The 14,010-nt window shown below is 48.8% G+C and overlaps 1 protein-coding gene across 1 annotated transcript in view; it reads left to right on the top strand.

Moving 5' to 3' along the window:
- Positions 1-412: 412 nt before the first annotated feature.
- The window catches only part of LOC144947679 (midnolin-like), a 116,252-nt gene continuing 102,654 nt past the window's right edge, over positions 413-14,010 (top strand). Inside the window, exons 1-3 of the mRNA XM_078876951.1 lie at positions 413-1,043; positions 8,915-9,002; positions 10,691-10,753. Of these exons, the coding sequence (XP_078733077.1) occupies positions 838-1,043; positions 8,915-9,002; positions 10,691-10,753 (357 nt within the window). The 5' untranslated portion in view covers positions 413-837. The remainder of the gene's footprint in view (positions 1,044-8,914; positions 9,003-10,690; positions 10,754-14,010) is intronic.

Genomic DNA, 14,010 nt, shown 5'->3' with positions numbered 1-14,010 from the left:
CAATTTGCCATAAAGTTGAAACAAAGTGCTGCTTCGTCCCGAAACCACCACCATCATCATCATCCACACACACACACGTGGTGCGTTCGTGTAGCGACGTGGGTCCATACAGCGGCAAGGGGCCAGCAAGGCACGGCACGGACTGGACGGACCAGACACTTGGCCCACCGGCGACCAGAGAGCGAAGGAAGCCCCCCCCCCCCGTGTAACTTTATCGCTCTCGCAAGTGCTTGGGGTGACTGACTGACGAAGAGAGACAGAGAGAACGCTGCTGCCTTCGTTTTATAACTGCACCATCAAGCGCTGCTGCTGCTGCAACCAGCATCATCATCATCAGCACGTCCCACCCACTCATCCTAACCCTACCCCTAAAGCAGCAGCAGCATCAGTAGTAGTAGCAGGCACCCCCCTCCCCCACCCAAAGCCCTTCCTCCTCCTCCTCCGCCGCCTTCCCCGTGGCTCCATCTCTCGCCGTCCCCACCTCCTCCGTGCTCAACAGCCCCATTCAAGCCGAGCCGAGCCGCGGCACCAGCCAGACGCGGACCCTCCACCACCACCACCACCCCCCTCCACCACCACCACCTCCACCACAGCCTCCTCCACCACAGCCAAGCGGAGAAAGGCGAACGAGAGGCGACGGAGAGCACCCCCCCCCCCCAGATAGGGAGAGGAGAAGAAGAAGAAGGTGGTGGGGTTGGGGGGCTAATATCGATCTAATATCGAGAGCTCTAGCGAGCGAGGAGAGTGAAACCGGCGACGGTGACAGAGTAAAAAGCTCAAAACTCCCGAGTAGCAGCAGCAACAACAACAGCAGCAACAACAACAACAGCAGCACAGATGGAACCGGGCAGCAGCAGCAACAGCAGCAGTAGCTATGACCTTGGCGAGGTATCGTCGCCCATCGCCGTGTGTATCCGCTCCACCACGGGCTCCGAGTTCGAGGTGACCGTCTCTGCCGACGAGACGGTGGACGGCCTCAAGCTGCAGCTGTCCCGCCGCCTCAAGGTGTCCCGGGACAGACTCACGCTGCTGCACAGAGAGACGTGAGTGGAGCGCAGAGACACACACACACATTGGGGACAGAGACAGACGGGGGGACAGAGACACACGGGGACAGAGACACACGGGGACAGAGACACACGGGGACAGAGACACACGGGGACAGAGACACACGGGGACAGAGACACACGGGGACAGAGACACACGGGGACAGAGACACACGGGGACAGAGACACACGGGGACAGAGACACACGGGGACAGAGACACACGGGGACAGAGACACACGGGGACAGAGACACACGGGGACAGAGACACACGGGGACAGAGACACACGGGGACAGAGACACACGGGGACAGAGACACACGGGGACAGAGACACACGGGGACAGAGACACACGGGGACAGAGACACACGGGGACAGAGACACACGGGGACAGAGACACACTGGGACAGAGACACACGGGGACAGAGACACACGGGGACAGAGACACACGGGGACAGAGACACACGGGGACAGAGACACACGGGGACAGAGACACACGGGGACAGAGACACACTGGGACAGAGACACACTGGGACAGAGACACACGGGGACAGCGACTCACACAGAGACAGAGACAACGGGGGACAGAGACAGACACGGGGACAGAGACACAGATACAGACACACGGGGACAGAGACAGAGACACGGGGGCAGAGACACACACACACATGGGGGACAGAGACAGAGACACACGGGGACAGAGACAGAGACAACGGGGGACAGAGACAGACACGGGGACAGAGACACAGATACAGACACACGGGGACAGAGACAGACACGGGGGCAGAGACACACACACACATGGGGGACAGAGACAGAGACACACGGGGACAGAGACAGAGACAACGGGGGACAGAGACAGACACGGGGACAGAGACACAGATACAGACACACGGGGACAGAGACAGAGACACGGGGACAGAGACACACACACACATGGGGGACAGAGACACACGGGGACAGAGACAGAGACACACGGGGACAGAGACAGAGACACACGGGGACAGAGACAGAGACACACGGGGACAGAGACAGAGACACGGGGACAGAGACTCACACAGAGACAGAGACAACGGGGGACAGAGACAGACACGGGGACAGAGACACAGATACAGACACACGGGGACAGACAGAGACACGGGGACAGAGACACACACACACATGGGGGAGAGAGACAGAGACACACGGGGACAGAGACACACGGGGACAGAGACACACGGGGACAGAGACACACGGGGACAGAGACACACGGGGACAGAGACACACGGGGACAGAGACACACGGGGACAGAGACACACGGGGACAGAGACACACGGGGACAGAGACACACGGGGACAGAGACACACGGGGACAGAGACACACGGGGACAGAGACACACGGGGACAGAGACACACGGGGACAGAGACACACGGGGACAGAGACACACGGGGACAGAGACAGAGACACACGGGGACAGAGACAGAGACACACGGGGACAGAGACAGAGACACACGGGGACAGAGACAGAGACACACACAGAGACAGAGACACACGGGGGACAGAGACACACACGGGCACAGAGACACGGGGACAGAGACACACACACGGGCACAGAGACAGAGACACGGGGACAGAGACACTCACACAGACACACTCACACAGACAGAGAGACACGGGGACAGAGACACTCACACAGATACACTCACACAGACACACTCACACAGACAGAGAGTCACGGGGACAGAGACACTCACACAGACAGAGACACACGGGGGACAGAGACAGAGACACGGGCACAGAGACACTCATACGGGGACACGACTACACAGACACGAGTGGAGACATCACAGCGGGACAGCCTTGCATCACTCCGACTGTTACAAGGCAGCACACCTTAACGCCACCACACTTGTGTATGTCCACAGTGCTAACCCACACACAGACTGCACTACAGTACACACAAGCCTCACCCACTACTAACCACACTTTACTTTCACGCGTGATTATATTAACTCGTGCGTACCACCTAGGCTTGTACCGTACAATTTGGAGTCGTGTGTACAATATATCATTATACATCACCCTGCACGGCAATTTATAAAGTGTGTGTGTGTATAGCCTTTGTATGCGGCAGGTTTACGAACGCCCTCTTCTACATAGGGATGTTAATACAGTACAGGTAGTCCGCGAGTTACGGTGACAGTCCCCGAGTTACGCAAGCAGTCCCCGAGTTACGCCAGCAATACCCGAGTTACGCTGGCAGTCCCCGAGTTACGATGGTCCGACTTACAATATTTCGATCTTACGATGGCGATATCGATTCGACAAAATTTGCCATCAACAACCTAACATCGTTCAAGTATGCAGACGACGGACAGAATCTTGGTGTGTACAGTACAATATGATACGTTACGATAAGATTTCATTTTAAGGTTACCACGATAAATTGCTCTGTTTTTGCTAAATTATCACCATTCTTTAAGACTCCTGGGTAGGCGAGGCCATCTTCGACTTACGACATTTTCGACTTACGATGATGGGGTCGTCGTAACGCATCTCCATCGTAAGTCGAGGACTACCTATATACGCAGACTACATCACAGGAGCTATATATGGGACACACGCTATTCACTGTGTCATACTAACCGGTGTTACCGTAGGTGCTATGTAGTATAAGTTGCGAACCCCACAGACAATCGAGCCCCTCCAATCCACAGTCGCACTCCTAAAGCGTGGTTGTGAAACCACACACCGCCTTACAGATTAATAGTATAAATCTATGGCTATGTGGCCTTGTTACATAATGCTGTATTGTGTATGATTGTATGCGAGAAGCTATAACGTGGTGTATGTGAGCGAGCGTGTGTATTTAAAACAGCGGAAACCCTTATCCTGTGGGTATACCAAGGGTTGATCCTATATACCATCGGTGCCCATATAGGACTTTGCCCGTGAGCTAAATCTATGCGTTGCTATTGTCATAACTTTGCTTTGTAGCACAGTAGTTTAAACTTTAAACTATACAACCACGACTGATTCTAGTGCACAACGCTGTTGCAATATGTTAGCACTGTGTGTGTATATATAAGCGTTGTTGCCTGGCCACCCACCCCACTCCCCCTCGTGTGCCGTGCCGGCCTTAATAGGTGCGATACTACTCGCTAACTGCACTTGCCCCTATAGTCTGAAATGTCTACACGGGGGTTGGGGGGATCTTTGTGTTTGTTGGCTGGATGATGACCTCCCCGCACCCCTTTGCGTGGCAATGGGGGGTTGTTTGACCATACTTCACCACTCTGGGTTGAATGTGCACGAGGGAGTGCACACAGCGTTGGTGTACGGTGCCTTTTTTTCTGGAAGACTTTGCAGTTTTTTCATGGATTTTTCTGTTTGGGCATAGTCACTTTAAGATGTTTTCTTGTTCATGTTTTTATTTTTTTGTTTGTTGCGGTTGCACGCGATTCAATAACCGAATGGCTTACAGGGCTATACCATATAAATGAAAACTGAAAAACTGAAACAATGGATTTTTCAGCACTGCCCTCTGCTGTCCAGAACCTCTGCTGTGTTTCTACGCCCTGTCGATTGTCACCCCCGGCTCAACCCCCAGATATCTACCCCCGAGATATCCATCCCGAGATATCATTCCCGATAAATAATTCCCGAGTGGCTCGTGATATCTTACCCTCTCTTGCTTTATACCACTATGTAACACAATTTTGGTTCCTGGGTAGTAAGTGTATTTTTTTATTGCTTATGCCTAAAAAGTATAGACAATGGATATTATTCCCCACAAACTGTGCTTTTGTGACCGGGACTTTATGTGAAGGAATGACACATGCACACCACGTTTTTCTCATTGAAAATATGTAAATTTCTAAATATCACTGTCCTGGTCACAAAAGCAAAGTTTGTGGGGGAATAATAGCCATTTTCTGTACTTTTGAGGCATAAGCAATTAGGAACTAACACTTACTACCGACGAACAATTATTTGTTTGTTACACACTGTTATCAACCGAGTAGCCGGTCTGCGTGGTTGGTACTAAACCCCCCATTGACCAACAAGGCGTAGGGGGGAGGCTTCATCCAACGGTAGATTGAGAATGATAAACTGCATGCGAGAACACTGCCAAATGCACAGGGCTGTACACGCAACAGTACAGATTTAGTTGATAAATATATATTTATTGGAGAGCTCATATATTAAAGTATTGTGCACGCTGCAGCGCGCAGTGTATTCAGTATGTGGTGATGCTTAATGAGGATCACAGTGAGCGTCCGCTGTGTTCGCGTAGGCGGTGCTGTTCTATGCCATCAGTAGCATAGCATGCGAAGGGGAGTCGTACATGATAACCAAGGTACATGGCAATTGTGGGCTGTTGTTGCTGGATACATCTCATGCAACCCCCCCACACACACTCTCTTATTCGCCTATTGAAAGCTGTCTGTTCTGAGCGCCGTGTTGCTTCGCGACTCGCAGATGGCAGTGAGGCGGTGTCCGACAAGCGCTTTGAGTAATGTCAATTAAACGGGTCAGCTCATGCACCCTAAAATAAAAAAAACTAATTAGCATTTTGTATACGGTTTTAATTGTGTTCACATCACTGCGTTGCGTTTGCATCTCAAGTTATGATCGGAACGATAATAACAAAACTACGGTGCGGTGGGAACGGTATAGAACCCGGCAAACGTGAGTTAGATTCCGGGCCATTGCTAACATCAGAGACGAGCTATAGACATCTGATCTCCCCCCTCCGCCCCTCAAGCTTGCACTGACCAGCATGGTGAAGTATGGTCAAACACCCCCCACCCATTCCCGACTGCGTGGGGAAGCCTTCATTATGCAGGGATCGACAAAGGGCTGTCAATTATATCCATCAAATACTGTAATATGTAGCGCGCTATTACCTCTTCCAAGCTGACGTAACGCCTATTGTGGTCATACATACTACTATTGACTGAACTATTATAGCCTTTACGCCCTATAGAGACGCATTTTTATCCTGCCCAGTATACACATCTTGAACCTTTACCGAACGGAACCATGCAAGACAGTTATTATCTTACAAGCGCGTCTTACATAATACACGGGTCTAATATAGTTTCCTTTGTGCAGTTCATGCTATGCATCATATAGCGATCTACACACAGGCTGCGTTGACTCCTGTCCCGTATTCGACTGCAGACTGGTTCTGCCTTTGTGTCACCAACCATTGCACTATCTGTGCAAGAGACACTAAGCCCCACGCTTTTCCCTACAAGGCTGCGCTACACTCTTCACCCTACACTCTTCACCCTACAAGGTTATGCTGTCTAGGTTATACTCTATCCAGGATACACTCGATGTATGGAATGTGCTTGTACACTTTTGTATTGCACCGTCTCTTGACTACGATGTATAATACTAGGCCATGTGTAGGCTATGCTATGTACCAGGCTCTATAGTCTCGACTAGACAGAATTCAATACAGAGGCTATGTTAACTTGAAACTGGAGGTACTGCATTTCCCGAGTTCGTCATCCGATGAAGCTCGGGGAGGTCTTGGCTCGAAACGTCGTCGTCCCACGTTGATGTTGAACTCGGTGGTGAGAAGTCCGAAGCCGGAATCTGATGGACACTTTAGCCACCTGTGAATAATAATAATAATGTCTTGTGTGAACGGGACAGTCGTGTCGGGTGGTGGAGGGTTCACGACAATAACGTTGGAATAATACTACCACGTGGCCTAAACCAAACACACACATGAACCAGAGGCTATGTACTCAACTATTGTACGCGATACGGAATAGCATGGACTTTAATCTATAGCGTTCACTCGAAAGGCTACGTTTTATATCATCTATTCTATCCTGTATCATGTGTGTGCTATACCATATATACCTACAGCACCATCTTATACACTTAAGACTACTGTATCCTATTAAGGCTATTCAACAAATAATCCAGTGTTATATTCTACATATACTGTATATCATACCATGTACAGATGTATGCTCTGCTATTCCCTATCCAGGCTACACTGCATGCTATGTCCCACAGAGATTGTTATGCTGTACCCTACACAGGTTATTCTTTAATAACACACTACCCTTACTGGACATCTGTGAACAAACAACTTTATAGCTCATCGGATTCATCCAGTATAAATAAATATCCTGATATAGTCTATACTCCACGCGATGCTATACCATAGCTCGTACAGCCTATACGATCCTATTACCAAAACATACGTTGCTGTGTAGACCTATACTGCGGTCTATATATCGTACCGAGGCCGCGTGCTACATACCACGTGTTATTGGGCTCAGCTGATGTGTTGATGCTATGTTGGGTTGCCCGCTGCAGCTTTCATGAACAAAAGAGGTAAAGATGATAACACAATTCTCCTTGCTCAGGTTCGCCGTCGCATTACTACCAGGCACTGCTTATCGACCTAATAAGGGGGAGAGGCTTGCGTGTTATCGACTTAGTCGGCAGTGCAACAGCCCCGTCTTTATAAATAGCGTGCTATTTTTTGCGAGATCGGATTGCCGTGTAACTGCGACTGCTACACGTTGGTGTTGCTGCATGGGGGAAACTGCTTTTCTCTATATCGAATTCGCGTGCTTTGTTAGCCGGTAACGTGTCATCGCAGTGTGGCTCTGTCACGTGTAACCCATGCTGTGTGTGTGTGTCAAAAAGGAGTCTAGAGTGTATCCGGTTAACGCGCTGCGCTACGAACCCAGGGACCCGAGTTTGATTCCCGCACACTGCCACCAGCAGCACCAGTGACAATTATCTGAATCGGTCCTGCGCCTCTCCCAGGGTCGAATCAGCCTCAAATGAGTACCCTGGTGCGGTGTGTAAACATCGCCACTGGGGAGACAAAGGCGGCCGGGCGTGGGGGCTAGTCACTCCCCCCCCTACCCCTTGTGTGCTGTGCCGGCCTTCATAGGTGCTCGGTAACCGCTAACAGCACTTGCCCCAAATGTCTGTTAGGACATATACTGGGTGATCTTTGTCTTTGTGTGGTTCTGGCCACCCACCCCCTCGTGTGCCGTTCCGGCCTTAAAATAGGTTGCCCGCTAACAGCAGCATTTCCCCAAACAGTCTGTTAATGCTGTATGGGGGATCTTTGTCCTTGTACATAATCCGAAGACGTTATGAGCCACAGTTGTAATTGCGGTAGCATACGTTGTGTCTGTGCGGGGAGGAGGGTGGGCTGGGGGTGGGCTTTGTCATTCATTCCTTTGTTGAGGATCTGTCATGAGACCTGCAGTCTGCCCCGTCATCAGAGACAGGAGGAGACTACGGTACAATCAGCCACCATTGTGAAACCCCCTTTGAAGGAAGAGCACCTGTGTTGTAAAGACACAAAATTGACTGCACATGCAATGCCCCATTGTGCCATGAGCACAGCACCGCGAATTGCTTATTTTAACTCACAAAAGCCAGTGTACACTGCCGCTGCCTCGCCAGTTGTGAAATGAAAAGCTAATGGTTTTATGAAACTTCACAAATGAAAACAGCACGTGTACCACCACCACCCCCTTCCCCAACATTTTTTTCTCTCTTTGCTTTCATAATTTGTCTTGCTGGATAATAGCCACGCAGACAACAAAGATGAACGTCTGTTACTTTCTCGGCGTTTGTCATCATCACCAGCCCGTGATCAATCCGCCGCTCCACGAAAGACTCCTCAAGCTGTCGCAATCAGTTTGAACGTAATGCTGGAGAACTGACGTCGTGTGAGATTGCCTTTGTTATGGGGTTCAATGTGCTTGTGTCCACGTGAGTGTGTTCCAGTATATTTGTGAGCCAATGTTTTTGGCGCGTGCGTTTAAGCCCGTGTTGTTGCGTGGTAAGCGTTGCACATCGACTTATGTGTGTCTCTTCTGTTGTCTCTGCAGGCACCTGAGAACGGGCAAGTTGCGTGATTATGCCGTGTCCAACGGAAGCAAGCTTACATTGGTGCCAACGGTGGAGACGGGACTCGTGGTATGTTTGTGAATTGCAACGCACAACACACCCGCAAAGAACACGCACTCGGGTTATCTGCAAAGAAGGACGCCGGGGTGGCGAGATGTGAACTACCTCGCCTGGTATACAGGAGGTCGTGGGTTCGATCCCGACCCTGATGCCTGTATATTTGGGGTTTGCATGTAATTCTAGATTTGAAGCTTTCGTGACTGCAATGATTCATACTCTTAGTTTTTTCGGTAAAGTCACATAGATACAGCAAATCTGGCTGTGACGGTCCCACCTGATGACGGAGTCTTGTGTTGCCTCCGAAACGTCGTGATTTTAATTTATTCTTTTTTTTATTTTTTATTAATTTTAATTCAATTTTTTACCTACGTGACTTTACCGAAAAAACTAAGAGTTTGCATGTAATCTCTCCTCACGGTTGTGTTGATTGTTTTTCCGGGTCCTCCGGGTTTTCTCTCAGCATTTAGGAACACACGTTTAGAGTATATGACTCCTGTAAGTTCCCACGTGATAAGCCACTGCATTGAGCTATCATTTTTAGCCAGTTCGCTTCTAAAAAAGAGCTATACAGCTCAGCTGGCCTTAGTAAAATAAAAAAAATAGTTTAACAGTTTAAACAGTTGAACACACACACACATTGCTCATTCTCTTCTGCTTCCGCCGTTCTCTAGAACTTCCTTCCCACAGCCATCAATGCTGTCGACTCTGCCCCCTGTTTAAAGTCCAGTCTTGTGGACGTTCCTTTGTTTTCTCAGCCTCTGACAGCCTCTGTAAAGCTCATTTGCCCACTCTTTCTCTACTGCGTCTTCACATGCACTTACATTCAGATGCCGTATGAATTCAAATGATATTGTATTGTTCACATGATTTCATAAATACAGATGTATTCCATACCATGCAAGTGTATATTTTGTAAATGCATGCGCATACGTTTTTGATGGGTTATATTTTTTAAAGCTCAACTATATCCGTGCCAAGTGTTTTTCAGCCTTCTAACCCTTCTCGAACATGAATTGAATTGGCATCAGTCACGGAGTCGGTCGTGACTGGCTATACGCGGCATATATTAGAGAAAGCGTAGTATGCGTTATCGCAACGTGATAGTCATCGCCAATTGAACAATATGTGCTAACATTTAAACAGTAAAATACAATCACAGCCGTGGAAAACGCTGTCATGTGATCGGCTTATATGGTACCCTCTGAGTCAGAGGAAAGCTGTTTGTGTAACATTTAAGCCTGGATCTTGTTATAAAAGACTGTTAGTTTCAAAGCCAATTCCCGGTGCTTTTGAAGCAAATCTAAGGCCATACAATGAAAAACGCAGACTCAGATCCTCATATAAGTCCTGTTTGTACGGGGGGGCTGTGCATGTTGGTCTAGTACTGTTTTTGCATACTTTAATGTCTAGACACGAAAGCCTCATCGAGGGTCAAGCCTCATTTTCAGGAGGGCACAGCTTTGAGATCCACAAATGTGTTGACTAAGCAGATCATTCATGCAGTATAAAGTGGGTACTACTTTGTAGGAAGTCGACAGTGGTTATCCTCTGGTGTACCGTCTCTCATAATTGAAATTTCTAATATTTGCTTGGGACTGCCAATAGGATACGATCACGAACATTGGCTTGGAATATATATGTGTGATTCTGTACTCTCTGTGTTTAAATAACACGTGTATTGTAATTGTTCTTTGCAGTCGCAGTCGGCAAGGCCGGAGCAGTCGGTGATGCAAGCTCTGGAGAGCCTGTCTGACAACCAGGTAAGGGCGCCGCACTTGCATTTTGCTGCTGCTGCTGCATTGTGTGGTGGTGTGGGTAAGCTACGAGTGGGATCAGTGTTGAGTCCAGTCTTGTTGGGGGGGGCCTGTGTGGGTTTGGAACGAAGGGTTGTCCTCCTTTGTTCTGTACCAGGCAGCTGTTTCGTGGCATGTGGTAGGGAGGGGTAGCCCCAATGGGTTGGGCACTGGGTGTGGGGCAGCGGTGGTGGGGTGTGGGATTTGCAGAGTGAGTGAGTGGGAGGGAGGGCTTCCCAAGGTATATATTTGGGGACCCAACCACGCGCTGCATGCTGGAGATTGCCTGGGACCCACGAGCCAATGAAAGGCGTTGCTGTACAGTGGGTGTGGGCCAGCTGCCCAGCACGCATGCACACACAGACACACGGCATTCCGGGGTTGTGCTTTTCTTGAAATGCGCAATTACTCACACGGTCTATGAAATCCAATGACTGAGACGGTTGATTTTGTAGTGAAGATAAGGAAAGAGAATGTGCTTTCCAATAAATAAATGGACAGTGCATTACTGCCATGGCAAGCCTGAGTGCTTTGGGTGGGAACGTAGGTTGCTGTTGGCCTGGGGTTGAGGCCATTGTGGGCATCCAGTGCTGTTAGGTCAGAGTTCCATTTAACCCATTAAGGGTTCGGCGTTATTAAGAGGGCATTGATGATACACGTGTGGTTTTTACTGCCACCGCCCATGCACCTTTGGTGGATAATGAAACAACACACTGGTTATATCCCACTTAAGAGCAAAGTAATTTTTTGATAGAATGTCAATGTGGGCAGATTACAGCTCATTCGGTAAAGCAGAGGGAGCTCTCAACCGTGAGTTCGTGATTTCAGATGTTGGCCTGCTATTGAGTATTTTTTTTTACCAGTGTGAGAGAAATATAATAAATACTTTGTAGCAACGAAAACGTTTTCTGTTTTTAAACAAAGTGCAAATGCTTGTAATACTCCTTCATCTGATCTTTCTTAACATATGTGTCTGTGACAATTCGGCCGACCGTTGAGATCCGAATGGCACCCTATTTAGATTTGGCAGAGCGCACACATTGTTTGCATTGCCCCTCCATTCCAATCGGACGCGCTCGCATTTTGAATTTGCCCAACCGGTGCGGAACGACGACAAATCGACGGGAAGGTGCCACGCGACACTTCCCATTTGGCTCGCGGGACGCTGCCGAGTCATTTTCGTCGCCATTACTACTCAACGGTGTGTAATTGTGCTAATGCTCAAATCAATGCGACTGCCTTCAGGGGAGGGCGGGTGCAATTATAATTCCGTGGCCGGGCTGCTCGTTGGTTCGTTTGCTCACGGAAGGTCTCCGCGGTGTTATTGTTATTATTCTTTTTTTAAATGACCGTCGCTTTATTTCGCTTCGTGCGCGCTCGGGCCTTTGTGCGCGCGGCTCTTACCGACGTGTCGAGCAGTCGTTATGCGAGGAGTGCGTGTTGGCAATATGTCGAAATGATTGGAACGCCCCGTACGATGGGACGCAAAAAACACGCAGGCACGCTGCTCGAGCACGTAGGGGCGGCTGGATGACATGCGCCCAGTTGACGTCTAAATTTTGGGCAAAATCACGCTTTTACTTCAATTTTCATCGAGCGCCATTCCCAAAAGCCTTGCTGTCTGGTTTAATCTGAAAATGTAAGACTCCTGTGAGGACAACTGTTTCGATGTCACAGCCAAAATCCCTGAGAAAATATTCCTCCCCAAATGAATAAAAAATAGACCTTACGGAGGTCGGCCTCGTAACAGAGGCAATGGTTCATATTTAGCTGTCGCTGGATTCAATAAGAGACCATTAATTGAATTGAAAATATATAAATGTAAACTACTGTACAGTCATGCCTTAGCTTTGGGAATTAGAATTCATAAGACGTCTCATTGGCCAAGTTCAATTTGCATATCCGCTTCGCATCACTGAGAATCATTATTCTTAGCATCATTATTCTTAGCATTGCACTGTTGCTATTAAAAGCTGAACGGCCCTTCTAAAGGGGCCGCGTATAGGTATCCTCATTCGCAAGCAAATACAAAGATCCCCCGTTTAGCCTTAACAGACTATTGGGGCAAGTGCTGTTGGTGAGGACCTACGAAGGCCGGAACGACACACGAGGGGGTTAGTGGCCAGCACCACGCCCGGTCGCCTTTGTCTTCCCAGTGGTGATGTTTACACACCGCACCAGCTACTCATTTGAGGCCCAGGACCAGCTCAGATAATCGTCACTGGTGTTGGCCGTGAGTGGGAATTGAAATCGGGTAGCCGGGTTTGTAGCGCAGCGAGCTAGCCGCTACACTACCGCTCCCCACCCATTTGCAAGCGCACACGCGCACACACACCTACGTACACACACGCACGTCTGTGACTGCTCGCTTGCACGTCGTCTCACAGACTGAGCCGGTAAAGTTAAACCCTTGCGAGGACACGCTGAGATTGATAACCTAATCGCGTGATGTTTTGAGGCGTGCGTTATTGTTTAATCAAAGCCGCGTGATGCGATTTGAGATGGCGGGCATGAGAGTTTAACTAAGCTTGGGTACATTGGCCAAATTCAGGCCTGGTTAAATTGAGATTAACAACTGACTTGTGACTAATTCCAAGTAAGTCGCTTTCTTTGGCTTTTTTACAAAATAAAGAAAATTTAACTGCACTCTACGCTATTTGACAAATAATTATCAATCCTTGTGCCGTTGCGATAATGACTTGGCTATAGAACCCCCTTTGGGCCTTGCAGTGTACCACACAAGAGAGAAAGCATGCCACTTTTTTTTAATATTACTTTAAATCGTTGAAGACAGTGTAATTGTCATTACTATTGTTACCCGGTTTTTAATGTATTACTAAATCTCGCTCCTGAGCAGACCGCTTTCCCAGAATTGGCCACAACTTTAGCAGTCTGTAAAAGCAGAAAACTAAAGCATAATTCAATTGCATCTGCATTGAGAAGAACACACTTGGATTAACTATTGGAAATAAAAGCAACAACAATCACAAATATGCAGTTAACATTGATGTCTTCTAAACAGCGCATTTCCGAAAAGGGATGGTGCGGTGGTTCGGCCAGTGACCGAGGTTCAATTCGCACCATGGCTCACATCGGTGGTTAGTAATATCATAACCGATCCTGGCCTCCCCCCCCCCCCCACTTCGCCAACCCCCCAATTATCCATAACAGAGGTTTTTTTTGGGTTAGATGGCGTCAATATAAATGTGTCGTTAAACCCGCCA

The sequence above is a fragment of the Lampetra fluviatilis genome, chromosome 46 (genome assembly GCF_964198595.1).
Source record: "Lampetra fluviatilis chromosome 46, kcLamFluv1.1, whole genome shotgun sequence".
Taxonomy (NCBI): Eukaryota; Metazoa; Chordata; class Hyperoartia; order Petromyzontiformes; family Petromyzontidae; genus Lampetra; species Lampetra fluviatilis.
Note: the sequence above shows the minus strand (reverse complement) of the source record. Positions and strands in the feature narration are given on the sequence as shown.